Raw genomic sequence first — 21,377 nt, forward strand, 5'->3', positions numbered from 1 at the left:
GGACCGCCCCCCCGTCCCGCCCTTTACTGGACCGTCCCCCGGTTTGTGAATGATACGAGGGCTTAAAGGGATTTCACAGACCAGAAAAGCATTACTCCAAGCCATTTATAACATGCAATGACTTTTTTGTTCTCCTCAATTTGGCACGATAAAAGCTACAATTTGCTGACCGCACAAACATTTAATACATCTAAAATAAATAGAACGTTAACAAAGTTCAGATTTGAAACAAACTTGGTGGTTTCTGTTGAAGAAGCTGGATTTTTTGCTGTTTGTCCTTTTTACGAGAAACAGGGCCACAAACAAAACAATGACTTAAAAATCAGATTATATAAAAACACACTCGGAATCATGACAGTTTTTTGCACGTTCTGGTGTTTATTTTGTGGATTTCGTGTTGCGTTTTTTTATTATAACATGTCGTGGGAGTAAACTGTTGCTGCCTTGTGTAGTTTGCGTGAAATTTCAGGCTTATTTTTATCATCTTGCATCTTTTAGTGTGAATTTCTGTACCATTCCACTTTGGTAGTTTGTGATATACAACCTAATACAGCCTATTATCAAATTACATGAGTGTGGGAACGTGCAAATTATTAATCATTTGACATAGAAATTCATATTTGAAAGAAAAAATGTCATCACTTTTGCAATTTTACACCTGATTTTTCCACGTTTAAAGTTTGTAATGGGCACGTTTCTCGGTCTCTTGCAGGCGAGGAGGTGCTTCTGATCCAGGAGAAGTTGGACGGTATAAAGTCCCGTTACGCCGAGATGACGGCGGGCAGCGGCAAAGCCCTGAGGACTCTGGAGCAGGCGCTGCAGTTAGCCACGCGGTTCTCCAGCGCCAACGACGACATCAACCAGTGGCTCGACTCTGTGGAGGCGGAGCTCAACAACATCGAGCCTGACGCCACACCGGCCTATCAGGAGAGGCAGAAGGTAGTTCACTTCCACAACGTCACCGTCGTCTTTTACAGTTAAAACCACACTGTGCATCTCAAGGATCAGCGCTTTACCCTTAACTCTTCTCTATTTGCCTGAAAATGCATTTATATCTTCTGTGATTTATGCAGTACAATTGACCTTGCTACTTTAGACATCTTCTTAGTATATACTGTAATTAAAACTGTATTGAAAGTATGTAAGTATTGAACATATATCGTATTTTCCGGACTATAAGTCGCATCAGCCAAAAAATGCATAATAGAGAAGAAAAAAACATATATAAGTCGCACTGGAGTATGAAATGTGGTTGCAAGTGTGAAAATAACAAATAATATCACATATAAGTCGCTCCGGAGTATAAGTATATAAGTATAAATATAAGTATAAGTCGCACCCCGGCCAAAACTATGAAAGAAGGTGCGACTTATAGTCCGAAAAATACGGTAGTTTTATACCATCTACATCAATATACTGTTAAGAAAAAAAATATTCAATCATAGAAATGTCAAATATAATACTAAGTAAATACATTACATTTGTTTACTTTTCAAAATGTCTAGTTTGGATTATTTCTGGCCTTTCAAATGCGGCCACTGTCCTACTTGCAAACACGTTACCATAGAAACAATAATTACACAGAATTCAACAGTGGTCTTTTTACTCTGGTTTGCCGTGTAATGTTCCTTCAAAATGGCATTTCACTAACTTTTAGTCACACATTTCTCGGGTTTAACATGACAAACGTTTGACTCATTGAACGGTGTTGTGTTTGCGTCGTGCTGCAGGAGCTGAAGAAGGTGTCTGCAGAGAAGCGCCTGGTTCTGGACACTGTGAACGAGGTGGGCAGTGCCCTTTTGGACCTGGTGCCCTGGAGAGCCAGAGAGGGGCTGGACAGACTCGTGGCAGACGCAAACCAACGCTACAGACAAGCTGACGACACCATCACCCAGAGAGTGCAGCTGGTGCAGGCCGCCATCCAGAGGTCACAACAGGTACTGCAACTGTGTTCAACTGTGGAGGAACGTGTGAGATGCTAACATGTGGTCAACAGGAGGCGGTATTGTGTCAGAACAAATACTTTAAGTGAATTATGAGTGTAACTGACGGTCTATGAAGCTGTGGCTGGACCATTTTGAGTTTTGGTATTTTAAGTTTCTACTTTTTAATTTTGGGTTTGTTCTATGTTGTTTTTGTTTTATTTAAAAAAAAAAAACACTAAATAATAATCCATAATAAAAAATATTTAAATTGATCTAAAAATATGAATATAATTATGAGTATAAATAATTAATGTATCATTGGTTGTTTATGATTATGCAAATCTCAGTCTCAATAAACATGTTTTTGAAACTGACTGGTAGAAAAAGTACTGAAATTTTGTATTCAAGTAAAACTACTGTTATATATAAAGTATAATACTCAAAGTACTATTTATTTATTTATTTATTTATTTATTTATTTATTTAGTTAGTACTAGTTTCTTGTTTCTTTTTACGCAAAAGTGTTTTAGATGAGTCTTTTATACAAAACTTAATTAAACAAGACAATGAGCATGTTCGTTGAGTTCTGGCCAATCAGAGCAGGCGATACTGTTTTAGTGTTTGTCTGTTTAGAAGCTCCTCCTCCTGAGAGTTCAAATGAAGCTAACTGCATATTTCATGTCTAGAATTAAACACAAATACAATGTTCAGCCAGTAGTTATGACCTGTGACCCCGTATACTCCCGTGTCTGTCCAGTACGAGGAGGCAGTGGACGCTGAGCTGGCCTGGGTCCGGGAGACGGAGCGTAAACTCTCGTCCCTGGGGCCCCTGAGCCTGGAGCCCGACGTGACCGTGGCCCAGCTGCAGGTGCAGAGAGCGTTCAACATCGACATCATCCGCCACAAAGACACGGTGGACCAGCTCCTGTCCACGCGGGACGAGATCCTGGAGACCTGCAGCGACGCTCAGAAGGACGCGCTCATGGTCAGACACACTTACGCTTTTATTTGTATTTACTTTTGTCGTGCAGACTTCTGTTCAGCGAATGAGATGAGATTAAAAAAAAGGACTTTATTGAGCTTAAAGTGTGGAAATTTAATCCAAGGCAGCTCCTAGAACACAAGTTGATGAGAGAACACAAAAATCAAGAGCTAATGTGCAATTATTTAGCAATGTTCTCAAATACTTCTAATATTCTTATTTTATTCAATTTTCTTCTTTTTATACAACAAACAGAAGTAAAAACAATAAAGAGAGACATTTATACACAAGACATCCAATTATAGCCCTAAATGAAGTCTGGCATACTTACTACTTAGCATCCCAATTAGTCCAAAGTTTGTCCCATTTGTGTTTCTGATCATTTTTCATGTTTTATTCTTATTATTTATTCATATTTGTTCGTTTTCATGTTTAACAATTTGGGTTTTTGAAGCTGCTGCAGTTTGAAACAAGGAGTTAAACCCGAGCATAAGCACTGAATAATTACAACACATTTGAACGCTTTGCAGACATTCTCTTTGTGAATTGACTGGGTCTGTAATATAATTTATCCATTTACCGTATTTTCTGCACTATAAGGCTCACTTAAAAGCCTTTCATTTTCTCAAAAAACAGCAGTGCGCTTTATAATCCAGTGCGCCTTATATATGGATTCATTCCTAAAAGCGATTTTGTGTGGTGCATGTTTTGTTTGTCTTAGTGCGCCTTATAGTCTGGCGCGCCTTATATATGAAAAATGATCAAAAATAGACCATTCATTGACAGTGCGCCTTATAGTGCAGAGAATACGGTACCTGGCAATGTAAAACGTGGCGTGTCGAGACGATGCTTTCCTTCACAGATGATTAAAAAAGCAGTTTTGCTCACGTCGACACGGCATAGCTATTACCACAAACTATTACCGTATTTTCTGCTCTATAAGGCTCACTTAAAAGCCTTCAACGTTCTCAAAAAACCTTATAATCCAGTACGCCTTATATAGGGCTCAATTCTGGTTGTGCCTTATAGTTCCGAGAATACGGTACCTGGCAATGTAAAACGTGGCGTGTCGAGACGATGCCTTCCTTGAATGTGCCATAATCCCTCTCCAGGTGAAGACGGACTCGCTCAGCCTGCGGTACGAGGCGGCCGGTCAGACTCACAGCGAGCGCTTCTCGGCTCTGGAGCGCGCCCAGGTCCTGGTGGCTCGCTTCTGGGAGACGTACGAGGAGCTGGAGCCGTGGCTCGGGGAGACGGAGGCGCTGATCGCTCAGCTGCCTCCTCCGGCCATCGACACCGACGCCCTGAGGCTGCAGCAGGACCACATGCGGGTGAGGAGGCGGAGTCAGAGCGAACGAATCCGGAAAATGTATCGACGTTTAAAGCTTGTTTTTACCTGCATGGAATTAAACTATCGGTTCATTAATCCTGTTTGTGATGATGATTGTGAGGCCATGGAATGATTTCAATTCCGTTTTCAATCTGATGTTTTTTGAAAGCCCAAAATCACAACCGCAGAATGTCTTTTAAACAACAGAAATGGAAAATCAAAGAATTAAACGGTCATCGGTGAATAAAAGACCAGCAAATACATTTCACATGATGACCATCTTCTACAGAGCTTTTAATCAGCGCAGATTTGTCTAAAAGATAAATAATTGAGGCTTTTATGATCACTTCTTACCTCAAATTCCGTGCGTTTATGCTTCGATACGATCCATTTTCCACGCATATTTCCCCCATCGACAAATGAATGTGTTTATCACGTGTAATATTTAAACGCGCTTCATCTGCAGCTGCTGCGGGAGTCCATCGCCGAGCACAAGCCCCACATCGATAAACTGCTGAAGATCGGGCCTCAGTTGGCCGAGCTCAGCCTGCACGAGGGGGAGAGCGTCACGCGGCGCTACAACGACGCCGAGAGACGCTACGTCGCCATCAAAGAGGAGGTCAAAGGTCGCGCCACCACCCTGGACGAGGCGGTGTCCCAGTCCACGCAGGTACGAGTTCGCTCACGGCCTCTTTACGGCAAAGGCAGCATTATTATTTACTGTTCACAAAGCAGTTTTTTTGTACGCTGCAAAAGTTATATCTGAAATGTCCAAACAATACAACTAACAATCCAAACTATTTAGGACGTTCGTGAGATCAGATTATATATTTTATCACAGCTTTATTGGGTTTGCAGTCTTAATCTGTGAAGGTTTGAATGATTAAAAAAGCAGTTTTGCTCACGTCGACACTGCATAGCTTTTACCACAAACTATTACCGTATTTTCTGCTCTATACGGCGCACTTAAAAGCCTTTAATGTTCTCAAAAAACCTTATAATCCAGTGCGCCTTATATATGGATCAATTCTGGTTGTGTTTACTGACCTCAAAACGATTTTGTGTGATACACGTTTTGTTTGGTTTAAAGCGCCTTATAATCCGGTGAGCCTTATAGTGCGGAAAATACGGTACATTGTTTTATTCGTTTTTTCTACAAAGAAGTTTCATTCTTTAAAGTACAAGTTCAAGCTGAAACGTCTTCTGTCTTCTGCTAACCAATCTAACTCCAAACCATGAACCTAATGAGTCGTTATTGCGCATTACGTTGCAGACATAGAAACTGCGCATAAAATGAACATAATTACTTCCATTTGAGTCTCGGCGCAGACTGATAGATTATTTCTAAAGGTTGTTTGGCCTCGGTCTGTTTTCAGCAGCTCTGGGTAATGTTTGTTTCCCAGACGCAGGACAGAAATTTGGTGTGATTTACGAGCGGCATGAGGCCCGAGCGTGCGCTTTCGGTAACTGCGCTGCATCTTAATGGGAAATATTATGGAGGGACAGTTTCGCCATGGAGACGACGGCCGAGAGAGCTCAGGGCGTCGCTAATCTGCCCCAGCAACTACTGTGTAAACATCTACTTTAGATAATACGGCTTTCAGAATATTTATTGGAGTTTTAGAAGTTTTTCAAGCTCAGAATTGTTTTACTTTTTTACAATTGGATATAATGTGTTTGAAAATATACTGTATATTTAGTTAAAAACACACTATTGACGAGGAATATAAGGATAGGAAATGATCACAGTACTTTATTTGTTGCCATGTTGTGGAATGATATATTTGTGGTGTGAATCATTGCTGTCGTATTCCAAAGAATTACTTAAAAACTGTTCCTCCAAAGCAAAGCATCATGGTGTATGTAGTTCCCTCTTGTTTTTTCAACAAAACAGCACGTTTAAGCATCGTTTTGTTGCCTGTAATTTGATATATTGTGACTATACAATGCCACAATATTTAAGTTTTGGTGAGAACGGGCTGGACAAATTTGGAAAAAGTTTAAAGAAAATCCAAATCAAATTATGGAAACATTGAAACCAACCCATCTATTAATATATACATCCTTAATATTTGCTATTTGCCATTCACCTACTTCATAGTGTGTTTTATTGGCACGGCATTTAACAACTTTGCTAAAACATACAAGCATCTTTCCTCGTTTGTGTAGGTCAATGTTTTAATGCCTCATAAATAAAAGTAAACTTCTGTATTTTCCTGAGTATAAGCCGCACAAGCCAAAAAATGAGAAAAAAAGAGAAAAACATATATAAGTCGCACTGGAGTATGAAATGTGGTTGCAAGTGTGAAAATAACAAATAATATCACATATAAGTCGCTCTGGAGTATAAGTATACACGTATAAATATAAGTATAAGTCGCACCCCGGCCAAAACTATGAAAAAAGCTGTGACTTATAGTCCGGAAATACGGTAAACTAAACATATAACTCATTAAGCTCTCCAGTTACTACGGCATGTTGACGTTTATTGGTATTTGAACTGTTTAAACTTGTACAAACCATGTACTCATCTCCATATTCCGTCTTATTCATAGACGTGTGAAGCTTGAGTACGTTTACTTTAATAACGCACTGTTTTTGTCGTACGCATGAAGTCTGGTTTTTAACTCATGATTTTGTTTCTCCACCCTCCTCTGTCCCATTCACACGTGTCTCATGTCCCCGCCTCCACCTCACCCCGCCTCGCTCTCACCCCCGTCCTGTCCTAACCTCACCCGTCCTAACTCACCTAACTCACTTGTGGGTGTGCTGTGTGTGTTGCTCCACCTCCATTCTCTCTCCATTGGTCACTGCTCACTGCATCACCAGCTCATAGAGGTAAGAATCACCACGGTAACACCGAGCACTCTGGGTTATTACGGCAGCGTTGACGTGATCTGGTCCGGACTTCACAAACTGTTTAAGACGTGACTTTCTATAATCGATATCTGGACTGTACAGACTGGAAAACACAGACAAAAAGACCATTTTATTACAAAGATGGCCACTTTATTCAATCAAAATGTCCAAAAATAATAATAAAATGTCTGATTATTATCAATAAAACACTTTAATTATAAATATTCTCTGCATAGAATCCTTCAGTCGCCACCTTTCAGCCTTTATTTAGTTGATAATGTTTTTTGAAAGTCTCTGTGCGATGCAGATAATCGTTTGACTGGTCGATTACTAAATTATTCGTTAGTGCAATTGTAAAGCACATTATTTTAATTCTTTTGGTATGATGTATTAATCATTGGTAACACTGTATGATAACTACACTTGTTACACTCTTAATTAAGCATGAAGAATACATTCATAACAAACTTAATTTTTTAAGGCTTAGGAACTACTTAATTAATGCCCAAACCTCTTAATTAAGAAGCAAGAAGAATCCTTATTGCTAAACTATTTGTTCATTATGTTGTTGTTTTTTCATACTCTATTTAAGTTAATTAAGGTGTAGTTATTAAAATGCTGTTGTCATATTTACTAATATTTTGACACTTCACTTAATTGACAATTAATGGAAAATGGCATAGAACTAACATCAAAAACATTTAGCCTGACTTTCAGTTAAGGCCGAAATAATGCAAAATTAGATGAGTACATTTACTTCAACATATATTTGTTTCTGAAATCCAAATGTTGTTGTTTAAGCTCTTTAATTCATTGTAAATTGTCTTTTCAAACATTAATCATTTCACAACATTGTTTTTTGCTTTGGTTTTGGTGACAAATGCTGTATTTATAGTTAGAAAATGCCTTCTACAATTTGTGTTTTTCATCTAATAAGACAGATAATACAAAAAAACAAAAACAAAACGAAAGAATCTGATATATAATAGTATAAAAAAAAATTAAAAAAGATAAATAATAGTATAAATATCTAAAAAATAATAATAAAATAAAATCTGATAAATAATAGTATAAATATCACAAAAAAAAGGTTAAATAATAGTATAAATAAAAACATGTTGATATTCTGCCGTGTTGTATTATTTGTTACTCATATTCCACTGCCGCTCTCCCTCAGTTCCATGATAAGATGGACCCCCTGCTGGAGACTCTGGAGGCGGCGGCGCAGAGGTTGAGACAGCCCCCTCCAGTGGCTGCCGAGGTGGACAAGATCCGGGAGCAGCTGTCGGACCACCGCGCTCAGGGCCTGGAGCTGGACAAACTCCTGCCCAGCTTCTCTGCTCTGTGCGCCCGCGGAGAAGAGCTGATTGGGCGAGCGGCTCACGACGACCCGGCGGCCCAGGGTAAGAACCAGGAAGAGAGGGACGCGCACATTGTGTTTATCTTTATTTGATATAATTGTATGTCTGAATCTTATCTCATTATCTTTTTGTTTTGTTATATATATTTAAAAATGTATATTCTTTATTATTTTATTTTTATTAACCTTCATTTAAAGAGGTAAAAGCACAGGTAATAAAGGCATTTACACTAGAATAAAAGCACTGGCATTGGATTACATTTAATATTAATAATAATAATAATAATAATAATAAATGGTCTGATATATGGAGCTTTTTTGAACACTCCAAGACACATTATAATACAAGATAAAAACACCACAAAGGGTAAAAAGACAACAAACCACAAACAATGTGTTCTCATTCTTTTTTCCTTTTTCTAATAGACCAAAAACCCTTCAAAAGAAAAGCTCACACATTTTATTTCCAAGCTGTGGGAGCAGCTTAACAAAAAGCTCACTTCCCCAAATCAGTCCACATTTGGAGAACAAACACACTCTCTTTTATGTCCAATGGCCTCATCATATTATTAACTATTACCGTATTTTCAGCAAAAAAAAGCATAATAGAGAAGAAAAAAACATAAATAAGTTGCACTGGAGGATGAAATGTGGTTGCAAGTGTGAAAATAACAAATAATATCACATATAAGTCGCTCCGGAGTATAAGTATATAAGTATAAATATAAGTATAAGTTGCACCCCGGCCAAAACTATGACTTATAGTCCGGAAAATAGGGTATTATAACTTCGGCTTGTGTTCGATGTTCATTTAACACCTTCTCGACACTTCACTCGTGGCTTTGTCCGTTATACATTTTATTTCTTTGTTGTCGGGTCTTATTTTCACACTAAACCGTCTAAACCCGCTCTTTTCCTCTCCAGCGGTGCGCTCCCGTCTGCTGCGGCTCCGCTCGCTGTGGGAGGAGATCCGCCAGCGGGCCGAGGAGCGCGAGGGGAAGCTCAACGACGTGCTGGACCTGGCCGGGAAGTTCTGGTCGGACGTGGCGGCTCTGCTCAGCACGCTCCGGGACTCCCAGGACATCGTGCGGGAGCTGGAGGACCCCGGAGTCGACCCCTCACTCATCAAGCAGCAGATCGAGGCGGCAGAGGTGTGTGGCAAAACATACATATTCAAGACAAAGTGGAGGGCAGATTAGCTTAATATTGTCCTATTAGGAAGGTTGAAGTATTATTAAGTATTAAACAATATATTACAAACTAGTTCTAGTAAAAGAGAGAGTCAACTCAAAAAGGGAAAGTTTTTTTTTACTTTTTTGTCTCGTATAAAGAAAATATGATGTACTTAGTGTTAATCTTATTACCGTATTTTCCGGAGTATAAGTCGCACCAGCCAAAAAATGTATAATAGAAAAGAAATAAACATATATAAGTCGCACTGGAGTATGAAATGTGGTTGCAAGTGTGAAATGAACAAATAATATCACATATAAGTCTCTCCAGAGTATAAGTATATAATAATATTGGTAATGGTAATATTCAGTCCATTTTATTTGTCGTCTTGTACTTAAAGTGGATCGACAACAAAAACAAAAACACCTCAAACGTAAAAAACGACAGATGATAAGTTGTGTATTGTCATACTGTGGAACTCATTTACTTCAATAAAATACTTATATTACCGGTAGATGTGTATTACAAGTACATTACTGACCATGTGTGTACATTCAGTTCTAACTCGACAACAGCTTCATGTAAATCAATGCCAGTTTATACTCGAGTACTGTATTACCACAGTGTCTAACAAAATAAGAGCTTTTATTTGTTCTGCACTGAGGAAATTCCATTTCAAGAACAGCAGGAGAATAGAAATGTGCAATCAAAAGATGAATAACTACCGTATTTTCTGCACTATAAGGCGCACTGTCAATGAATGGTCTATTTTCGATAACTTTTCATGTATTTGAGGTTATTAAGCACAACCAGAATTAATCCATATAAAGCGCACTGGATAAGTCGTTTTTTGAGAAATTGAAAGGCTTTTAAGTGCGCCTTATAGTGCGGAGAATACGGTATAAAGTAAATGGCATGTAAATCGCATCTGTGAAGGTCTCAGCCTAAGTTCTTGTATCTTTTCCAGGCCATTAAGGCGGAAACCGACGGGCTGCGGGAGGAGCTGGAGTTTGTCAGGACCCTCGGGGCTGACCTCATCTTTGCCTGCGGAGAAACCGAGAAACCCGAGGTCAAGAAGACCATCGACGAGGTGAAAATATCGACGCGACATCGGCGGGACCACGAAGCTGAAGCCGCGTGCTTGATCAAACGTGTTTTTCTGTGTGTTTTTTTCAGATGAACGCGGCCTGGGAAGGTCTGAACAGAACGTGGAGGGAGAGGATGGAGCGGCTGGAGGAAGCCATGACCGCCTCAGTCCAGTATCAGGACGCGCTCCAGGTAGTCACAATATTCACACTACTGCATTGTGGACGTTACATGCTCAGTATTTAAGATAGAACACGATTTTGATGCTTTGTCCTCGTCCAAACTTTTAAATGTCAATATTAGGAATGTCGTCCTGGTGTTGATTCGTCAATTAATCGGCCGATGGCGTTTTAGCCGCTCAACATTTGTATTAGTTGACTGATTTTTTTATTTAGATGATAAGGAATTATACGGGACAAGTGCAAAAAGGAGGAGGCGAGTTGCACTTGGTTAGATTTGGGAGTGAATCAAGTCAATCATTAATCCGCTTTTTTACATATAAATACAGTTTTTCCTTGAACTTTTCTGCATAAATAGCTGTTGTTTTTCAAGATAGTTAATACTAAATGCAGCTCGGATCAGATAATTAAGTTTTGAGCCTTTGGTCCATTTATTTCAAGCGCAGGGCTGAACAAAATGGTTGATTTTACCTGCAGGAAATCAAACAATGAAACGGTAATTGGTCAATAATAGAGAAGCAGATTAACCATCGGTCGACAGGGCGTGTCTTTAGTCAACCAAGAATGTCTTTAGTCAACTTGGAGCTTAGAAAGTTTAAATAATTGACCCTAAAACAGCCTTATATCACACATAGATAACTAAAGACAAGGAAGTGCCATGTCTTTAGATTGTAAAATGGAGCTGCTTTTTGTGATTTAGCGAGACAAACTTCAAAGGATCGTCCCCTCTCTTACGTCGAATGCATTTCCTTGTGTTTTTCAGTCCATGTTCGACTACCTGGACAACGCTGTGATCAAACTGTGCGACATGTCGACCGTCGGGACCGATCTGGCAACGGTCAAGCAGCAAATAGAGGAACTCAAGGTCGGATGAAACGTTTAAATGCACAAATAAGCAGCGTCGTCTTTATGTAATTCCATGTACCTGGTTATAAAGCCGTTTGTGTGAGAGATTTGAGGTGAAACAAACCCTGACGTGGGTGTTTTTCTTGCCGTTGGAGCAGCAGTACAAAGTGGAGGTGTATCAGCAGCAGATCGACATGGAGAAGCTCTGCCACCAGGGGGAGCTGATGCTGAAGAAGGTCTCGGATCAAACGGACAGAGACATGATCCAGGAGCCGCTGACTGAACTCCGACACCTGTGGGACAATTTAGGGGACAAAATCACCCAGAGACAGGTAAAGAAAAGAGCGTGCGTCCAAATACTCAAAAACGGCTTCGTGTGGTTGTGATTAATGCCTCTTAAAACCGCTGTGTGAAACCTTTTAACATATTTAAAATCTCACCAGCTGCTGCTACAGCTTGCAATACATTTTACATTTCCCTCAGCCACAAATGAGTTATTAGTTCTTAAAATATGATAAGGCGCAGATGTATTAACTCCCAAACATGTTTCTATTGCGGAATATTTTAATTAGCAAAAGCATGTTCATAAAATCTCAGCAAACATGTGTTTTTTGTTTGTTGTGGACCATGTTTTTCAGTCTCTTGTGTTAACTTTGGAATCCAGGTCCCATTAATTGCATGAGAATTAATCCAAGTCAATCCAATAGTTTACTGACCCCTCTATTATTTATTTGAGTGCACTTGAAAAGGTCACAGACTGAAATCACTGGGGCTGCAACGTTTTCGATCAGTCATGATCATTTCACTCAGTCAAATAAATGTTGAAATGTGGTAAATGAAGACTTCCAGATAAAGAATATTTACAAATCAACTGTATTTTGCATGAAAATCTGCACGTTATTTGACATTTTGATTTTAAAATGTCACCGTCTTTAGGCAAGGGACATGTTTTTAAGTCCGTATTGTCCAAATTAATGACAAATACCGTATTTTCTGGACTATTATGAAAAATATGCCAAAAAATGCATAATAGAGAAGATAAAAACATATATAAGTCGCACTGGAGTATGAAATGCGGTTGCAAGTGTGAAAATAACGAATAATATCACATATAAATCGCTCCGGAGTATAAGTATAAAAAAGGTGCGACCTATAGTCCAGAAAATACGGTAGTCGATTAATTGTTGCAGCCCTGTATACCACAAGATGATGTTTTTCTTTTCTATATGTGTTAATTATAAAGTAAAGTACGTAAAAATGTAAAAGAACCATTGAAAGTGTTCCGTGTTGTTCCGTCTCGGCGAGTTAAGAGGTGTTTGTGTGTCATTTACGCAGTGGAGCCGTCTGCTTTATGCTTGGTTTTACCCCCTGCTCTCTCCCGCCGCAGCACAAGCTGGAGGCCGCCCTGCTCGCCCTGGGGCAGTTTCAGCACGCCCTGTCGGAGATCCAGGCCTGGCTCAGTCACACGCACGCCACGCTAGACACTCAGAGGCCCGTCAACTCTGACCCCAAAGCCATCGAGATTGAGCTCGCCAAGCACCACGTACGCTCCCACCGTCGCGTCACTCAAAAGCACCGCCGCTGCTGTGTTTTGGCTCTTTAACGTTTCAGTCAGTGAGAGACGTCCACACCGTCTTCAAGAGGGTTTTTAAGTCTTAGATTGACTAAATATCAGTTGTGTCGGTCAGAACAGTTTGACCACATTTGATTTGATTGCATTGTGTCGTGAAAGGTACGTGATACATTCATTTATAGGTCTCAATTTATAGAAAAAGTTATAGGAACGGTCATTTCATCTCTGTTTTTTTCATTTCCACCTATAAATACAAGTACGACTTTAGTGTAGACTTTAGTGTAGAGACATACTAGTCGTTATATCAGTGGTTATTAGTGTTTTATTCAGTGGTTAGTTAGTATTTTAGTAACACTTTTATTATAACGCTTATTAGGATGTAGTGTAATGTACAAACGCGTATAATAATGCTAATGATCACTACTTTAATTGGAAGGGAATTGTCAATGGCTGAAGACTTGACAAATTTGAAATGTGAATTAAAATATTGTGATAAATACGATAATATTGAGATTACTTTATCTAAAGCCGTAGAATTTCCAATCATCCATCATAAAAGACACGAGTTGTGATATGAAATCAAGAAGTAGTCGGTTTGTATCACTAACTCATCATCATTCAAGCCTGTACAACGAGAAAAATCCTACTAGAGCAAAGAAAAAGTCAAAATATATCGGTCCATCTGTCATAAATTGAATGTTAAGTGAATATATATAACTATTATTACAGGGTCTACAAAGAAAAGCATAAAGAAATACTCTCAGACATGTATTATTATGCTTTTTACTGTTCGTGAGCCATTAATAGTTATCCTTAAACTAAAGTGTGACCAGAATACTTGCCAAATTTCACAGTCAAGTTGTAACCAAAACAATAATGAAGAAAATCCAATTAGATCTGTACGTTTCAGACATTTCTGTGCATTAACTGAGGAAATATGAACTGTTTTATGTATGAAATGTGGTCTGTTTAACCTCGTCCCCGACCGTATCTAACGCGCTCGTCCCTCAGGTGCTGCGCAACGACGTGCTTTCCCATCACTCCACGGTGGAGACGGTGAACAGCGCGGCGGGCGAGCTCCTGGAGTCCTCTCCCGGGGACGAGGCCGGTCACCTCCGCGAGCAGCTCGACCAGCTCAACCAGAGCTGGGAGAATCTGCTGCTGAAGACGCAGGAGCGGCAGAAGCTCCTGGAGGCGGCGCTGCTACAGGTACGAGCGCCGAAGTATAAGAAAAGCAACGCAAATTATTGTTTATTTTGTGATTTGTCGACTGCTTTGCACAAATGACAGAAATCATGTTACAGTTACTAAATCAATGACTTTACCACCAACAACTAGTGATTCATGCAACGTGAGCCAATGATTAATGCGCAAAATTGTTAATAATTCAAACAGATTCTTGGCGTGTGTTTGCATTCAAGGGAAATCTGATCGTCAAAAGTGCTAAAAGTGTCAAATAATCAATCAGTTTTGAGAGTAACTGTTGGACGTACAATGAGTTTTAAAATAAATCTTTATATCGTTCATTTTCTCTTTAATTTTGGTCTTTGCCACGTTAGTTTGCACTTTTTTGCTGTATTTACCTTGACTAATTGATGGAATTTTCACACGACTCACATCACAACTGTTTGGATAAAATGAGATTGGGAATTCCAGAGATTAGACAGATTAGGAACAGAAGCATAATAATAAAAACAGAATTTAGATTTTTAAAAAATTCTTAATAATCTTCTTAATAATAATAATAATAATAATAATAGCACTCTTATTTACAGCTGTTATATGGACATTGTGTGACATTTTAATAATCTGATAAGTCCAGAAATCGGATAATAATCAGATTCTTGGTGCATGTATACATCATTATGAAGTGCAGAATGATCTAGTCTTCTAAAGAGAGATCGTTCTGAAGTTCTTTGACGTTCAATCCTCAGTTTGGTCTGTCTAAAGAGGCTGGTTTGAATTTGTTTTTCATTTGAATAACACAAACTCCTGTCCCCCTCTTTGCGTGCGCAGGCGGAGGGTTTCCACGGCGAGCTGGAGGAGTTTCTTCAGTGGCTGCGCAGGACCGACAGCCAACTGTCCGCAGCCAAACCCACGGGCGGGCTCCCCGAGACGGCCCGCGAGCAGCTCCAGCAGCACATGGTACAGACTCAAAACATCAAGTCCGTTCTTATTTACAGCGTGGTTGAGTTTTTAGCAGATCGAGTTCAAGCTGAAGGTAAAGCAGCTGCGTCCAAAGGGAATTGAACCTGAACACTTTATTACAACTTTTATCCATTTTAGGCTTTAAAGCTTTAAAATAAGGTACTTTAGTAAACTATTTAATAAGCACTACAGTTATTTGTCAATGCACTTACTGTATAAGACATTTACAGTCATTTGTAGATGACTTATAATACCTTATAAATGTTAATAATCCATATACAAGATGCATTAATACACTGCCTATTAAACTGTTTCGCCCGTAAATGCCTTATAAGTGAAAATAACTAGTGCTTGGTAATTGTTTTAACTTTTTAAATAGTTTACTTAGGGACCTTATTTTGCTCAATTTCTGATTCTGATTCCTAATTTGATTTATTTATGTACGAGTGGGTTAAATTTCTCGTCTAATTTATGAAGTTTTCACACTGTTTAGATAAAATAAGATTGGGAATTCCAGAGATTAGACAGATTAGGAACAGAAGCATGATAATAAAAACATAATTTAGAAAAAAAAAAAACTCTTATATTCTCAATAATAATAATAGCACTCTTATTTACCGCTATTATATGGACATTGCGTGACAAACATATTGCGTGATAGATAAACACTAAATAAGTGTTTATCTATCTTTTAGTAAAAAAGGTTTAGTCTTGCGTGTTCCAACGTCAAAAGAATAAATTCAACCGTTTTGATTGTTTTCTAAGTTGTTTCATTTTGATTGTACATCTGAACGTTGCATCAGTGGAAACGTTTTTAAGTTGAGTTATTGCCCTAAAAGAGGTAAAAGGTTGTACATTTCAACCTACAACACATTTTTAAACTCTTCAAATCCTTTTTCCATGACACTTTTACCTAAATACCTGTTGTTGCTGCGTGTTTTTGCCTCTGTCTCGCCCGTGCCACCTTATCCGTCTTTATTGTGAACGCTGAATAACAGTCGGCATATGGCAGACGGCGTGTAACTTTACCTCTTTTGTCCCGAGCCGGCGCAACAACACCACACGGCGCCTCACGTCCCAGTACCCTTCAGCTTTCATGCCGTTTCGTCCCATTCAGGAGCTCCAGGCCCAGCTGGCACAGAGGGCGGAGCAGTTCCACCGTCTGCTGGACCAGGGCGAGTCCATGCTCCTGGCCCGCGGCGAGGAGGCCGGATCCGGGACCACGCAGACCCAGCAGAACCTCGCCATGCTCCAGAACAAGTGGACGAGTCTCAACGCCAAGATGGATGACCGCAGGGTAAGTGGAGCGCGCCATTCTGTCCCGACTGTTAAGACGAGGGGCGTTTGTTTTGTAGAGCACAGGGTTACTCAGAGTGGTTTGCCGAACAGGAAACTCTGCATTAAAATCAGAAAATCAACATAAATCATCAATATAACATTTAAAAAGAGATTTGTATGTGAAACTAAACTGTTTGGAGCAACTATTTATGCTCTGTTTTAATATGCAGGTCAATTATTCTAATATATAATAGACTTCACTGCACAAAATATACAATCCAACCCGACTTTATAAATAGCGCATGTTCTTAACGACATGGTATCAGAAGTACAACACTTACAAATATCAAAAACCATCAATTTTGCTCTAGAAACATTTAATAAAAACCAATAACAGCAATATACTTACAGGAACAGTACAACACTATAAGCAAAAAATAATACAATGTACAATACAAAAATATAATATAAATGTTTCCAACTTTATCAATCAAAATCTACAGACAAACATTATATTTCATTTAATTATTGTTTTTTGCAGCGCTTTGTCTCGTCACCGTCTACACCGTTTCCAGTGTAAAAATGTAGTAAAGTCTCCAGTTCCTTTGTCTGAACGCTCTCGTCTTTGCTCTGTAGGCCAAGTTGGAGGAGGCGGTATCCTTGGCGACGGGTTTCCAGAGCTCGCTCCAGGACACCATCAACTGGCTGACTCAGGCCGAGCAGACGCTGAACATGGCCCAGCCGCCGAGCCTCATCCTGGACACCGTGCTCTTTCAAATCGACGAACACAAGGTATTTTTTAGTTTTTTGAGAAGTGGTGGACTTTTTTGAGCATGTTGATTTTGTATTAGATGTGATTAATATATAATAATTGGCCTTTTCTATTGCATTTCTTCCCACATAAAGCTCTTGCACCATAGATGGATGAGCTAAGCGTGAACTCGGTTAATTTAGCTCTGTATAAAGTTAAAGCAAACGTTTAATTTGTGGCTTTTAAGTGCGTCTTATAGTGCGGAAAATACGGTAGTTGTTTTTAGGTGTGAGCGTCTAATCATTTTGTCAGCTTATACCTGTACTTTTAGTCCGTTTGATCACTTCACAAGGCAAGAAATAGTGAAATTAAAGATGTAATTCATTCATTATTTTATTTTGCACCTGTACATCTAAACCATAAGTATATTCATAAATAAGATATGTTAATACGTCTTAGAATAAGTATTATTTATCTTGATTTGCTTTTATTACATTTAAAATAAGATGGAACAAACACAGAATATATTTAACTTGAATTATAAATAATAAGAAACAGACAAAACGTCAAATTAGAAAAGAAAAAAAAAGCTTCTGCACTTGAAATAAGAACAAAACTTTTTTAAAAAGTCAAAATATACTCAAATTAAGATCAATTTTGACTTTAACTTATTTGTGTTTTTTTAATTTATTTTAAGTTTGAGTGAAACTACTGTAATTCTACCACATTCTCTGTAACAATTAAATCTACACACTCCTTATTTTCCCACATTTCTACCGCACATAACTGAATAAAACTATAGGTCGTGCATCTTCTTCCTCTGAATGGCTCTGTTGTCTTGCAGGTGTTTGTGAACGAGGTGAACATCCACCGGGAGCAGGTCCTGGCTCTGGAGAAGGCCGGGTCCCAGCTCCGGTTCGCCAGTCTCAAGCAAGACGTGGTCCTGATCAAGAACCTGCTGCTGAGCGTCCAGGCGCGCTGGGACAAGCTGGTGCAGAGGTCACTGGACCGGGGCCGACACCTGGACGAGGCGCGCAAGCGAGCCAAGCAGGTACGGGACGGTTCTGTGTTCTGGGCTTCTGTCCGAGACTAAAGCGTGAAAACGGACGGACGTGAAAGCTGCGACATGCGGGGAAACAGAACGGGGGAATCAATGTGCAATATGTGGCTAAAATGTTAAAAAGGAGAGACTGAAAAAGAAAGAGGAGTGAGATCTGAACTCAAAAGCTCTTGTAAATCAGGAGTAAATGTCATCTATTTGCTTCTATTGATATTTAAAACCCATGTCAACAAAAAAAGCTTAAAACTAAATATTTAAATTGATAGAGTCATTCAATTTAGTGGCAAATTCTTGTGCAAATATGCAGTACAAAAAAGATTGACATAGAAGAGTTTTTTGTGTTTGGAATGTGGGAGGTTACCAAAAAGCAGGGCGGCAACTAACGATTATTTTAAAAGTCGACGAGTCAGCGATTTTTTCTATTCCACATTGAGACTTATAAAATACATTATCAAACAAAAAAAGGTTGAAATATGTTGACTGAAGGCTTCAAGTCAGAGAATATTTACAAATTAAATAGACACATCTCGCTCATGCTACTCAGAGAACCGGGGTTCCGAAAGTAAGTTAACGTTTTTGATGAAAATCAGAATTTAAATCACGTTTTTGACATTTCAATTAAACATATTACTTTTTTTATATGATTGTGTTTTTGGATTGGTTTAAGAGTCTGTATAGTGCAGATAATGATTAAGATGATAAACTACTATTATTTTTAAATGTAATCGTGGCAGTTCTAGTCAAAAGAGCCCTGAATATCAGCAGCGACGGTCCTGGTCCTGGTTCTGGTCCTGGTCCTGGTCCTGGTCCTGGTCCTAGTCATCCACATTGAATTGATCATTGTTATCTTTTTGTAAATAAAGCAGCGACTTAAAAACCATGTGGAGCCGCTGAAAGAGGAAAATGATCATCTGCAGTTATTATTAGAAATGTATTTTTTCTACCCTTAGTTCCACGAGGCCTGGAGGAAGCTCACCGATTGGCTGGAGGAGGCTGAGAAACGACTGGACTCAGAGCTGGAGATCTCCAACGAACCGGACAAGATCAAAGTTCAGCTGACTAAACACAAGGTACAAGATTCATAGTCACAATCGCTTCACACTGTAGAAGACTGGATTCCAAACATGACTTTTTTCTATTTTGTTTGACTATTTTCTCACCTGCCACAAGTTCTTTTCCCCACCTGCAGTTTTCTTCCGCTGAAATTCTGAATGATGATGTTAAAACCTGTGGGAAATGTCTTAAACTAACATTCTAAAGATACTTCCTTCACTTCTTCTTCTTCTGTTGTGTTGGTGCAGGAGTTTCAGAAGGCTCTGGGCTCGAAGCAGCCGGTCTACGACACCACGGTGAGGTCCGGAAGAGCCATGCGGGACAAGGCCCAGCTGCCCGACGACAAGCAGAAACTGGACCATTTGGTGGGAGAAGTCCGCGACAAGTGGGACACGGTCTGCGGCAAAAGTGTGGAGAGGTAAAAGTGTGGAAGATAATGCCGTTTTTATATATGGAAAGTGCTTCACTGTAAGAAAGTCTTCAGTTTCCTTCAGTGATCTGGTTTAGACCTAGTTTAGACCTAGTTTAGACCTGGTTTAGACCTGGTTTAGACCTGGTTTAGACCTGGTTCAGACCTGGTTCAGACCTATATAGTCCTGGTTTAAACCTGATATTAGTCCTGGTTGTAGAACTGCTTTTAGTCTTGGTTCAGACCTGGGTTAGACCTGGCTTAGTCCAAGTTTTGTCTGGGCTTTAGTCATTGTTTAGTCTTTGTTTACGTCTTGGCTTAGACCTAGTTTATCCAAATACATGCTTGTTTTATGGGTTGAATATTCCCTTTACAAACATCTCAGATCTCCACTGCTTCTCTGAGGCTTGTTGCTATGGTGTCCAACCACCTCAAAGCTTCTCATTCCAAAAGATCCTTCATGGTTTGTGTAAGACTAGCTCTGTTCTCCTTTTCCACAGGCAGCACAAGCTGGAGGAGGCGCTGCTGTTCTCGGGTCAGTTTGCCGAGGCGCTGCAGGCTTTAGTGGACTGGCTTTACCGAGTGGAGCCGCAGCTGGCCGAGGACCAGCCGGTGCACGGAGACTTAGACCTGGTCTCCAACCTGATGGACGGGCACAAGGTCAGACAACACATTTCTAGTTGCTATTTACTAGTTTTAAAAGATGTTTTACTTCTGAAATGCAGTGACCAAAGTAGTTTCCCTTGTAGTGAATCAATAAAGTTTGTATTAGGCTGGAAAACATTGACTGAGAGTTATTATAAAGTGGTACTGGTTTTTGTCCTGGCTCAGCCCTGGTTTTATTCTCATTCAACCCTGATTTAGTCCTAGTTTAGCCCTGGTTTAGCCCATATCTAGCCCTGATCCAGCCCTGGTTTAGCCTTGATCCACCCCCGGTTTAGCCCCGGTTTAGCCCCGGTTTAGCCCCGATTTAGCCCTGATTTAGCCCTGATCCAGCCCTGGTTTAGCCTTGATCCAGCCCTGGTTTAGCCCCAGTTTAGCCCCGGTTTAGCCCTGGTCCAGCCCTGGTTTAGCCTTGATCCAGCCCTGGTTTAGCCCCAGTTTAGCCCCGGTTTAGCCCTGGTCCAGCCCTGATCCAGCCCTGGCTTAGCCTTGATCCAGCCCTGGTTTAGCCCCAGTTTAGCCCCGGTTTAGCCCTGGTTTAGCCCTGGTTTAGCCCCGGTTTAGCCCCAGTTTAGCCCTGGTTTAGCCCTGGTTTAGCCTTGGTTTAGCCCTGATCCAGCCCCAGTTTAGCCCTTATCCAGCCCCGGTTTAGCCCTGATCCAGCCCCGGTTTAGCCCTGGTTTAGCCCTGATCCAGCCCCGG

At 39.9% G+C, this 21,377-nt stretch overlaps 1 protein-coding gene across 1 annotated transcript in view; it reads left to right on the forward strand.

Annotated features, from left to right (window-relative positions):
* Window positions 1-21,377, forward strand: part of LOC140362145 (microtubule-actin cross-linking factor 1-like) — a 329,939-nt gene that overhangs the window by 288,945 nt on the left and 19,617 nt on the right. The window contains exons 71-90 of the mRNA XM_072448200.1: window positions 713-939; window positions 1,731-1,937; window positions 2,683-2,910; window positions 4,020-4,238; window positions 4,704-4,907; window positions 8,274-8,499; window positions 9,381-9,607; window positions 10,597-10,719; window positions 10,806-10,907; window positions 11,658-11,759; window positions 11,899-12,072; window positions 13,128-13,283; window positions 14,325-14,522; window positions 15,330-15,458; window positions 16,579-16,758; window positions 17,376-17,531; window positions 18,335-18,541; window positions 19,501-19,620; window positions 19,852-20,021; window positions 20,513-20,672. Of these exons, the coding sequence (XP_072304301.1) occupies window positions 713-939; window positions 1,731-1,937; window positions 2,683-2,910; window positions 4,020-4,238; window positions 4,704-4,907; window positions 8,274-8,499; window positions 9,381-9,607; window positions 10,597-10,719; window positions 10,806-10,907; window positions 11,658-11,759; window positions 11,899-12,072; window positions 13,128-13,283; window positions 14,325-14,522; window positions 15,330-15,458; window positions 16,579-16,758; window positions 17,376-17,531; window positions 18,335-18,541; window positions 19,501-19,620; window positions 19,852-20,021; window positions 20,513-20,672 (3,515 nt within the window). The remainder of the gene's footprint in view (window positions 1-712; window positions 940-1,730; window positions 1,938-2,682; window positions 2,911-4,019; window positions 4,239-4,703; window positions 4,908-8,273; window positions 8,500-9,380; window positions 9,608-10,596; window positions 10,720-10,805; window positions 10,908-11,657; window positions 11,760-11,898; window positions 12,073-13,127; window positions 13,284-14,324; window positions 14,523-15,329; window positions 15,459-16,578; window positions 16,759-17,375; window positions 17,532-18,334; window positions 18,542-19,500; window positions 19,621-19,851; window positions 20,022-20,512; window positions 20,673-21,377) is intronic.

Source organism: Eucyclogobius newberryi, unplaced genomic scaffold (assembly GCF_026437365.1).
Source record: "Eucyclogobius newberryi isolate DKJ021-1_F unplaced genomic scaffold, fEucNew1.0.hap1 SCAF_16, whole genome shotgun sequence".
Taxonomy (NCBI): Eukaryota; Metazoa; Chordata; class Actinopteri; order Gobiiformes; family Gobiidae; genus Eucyclogobius; species Eucyclogobius newberryi.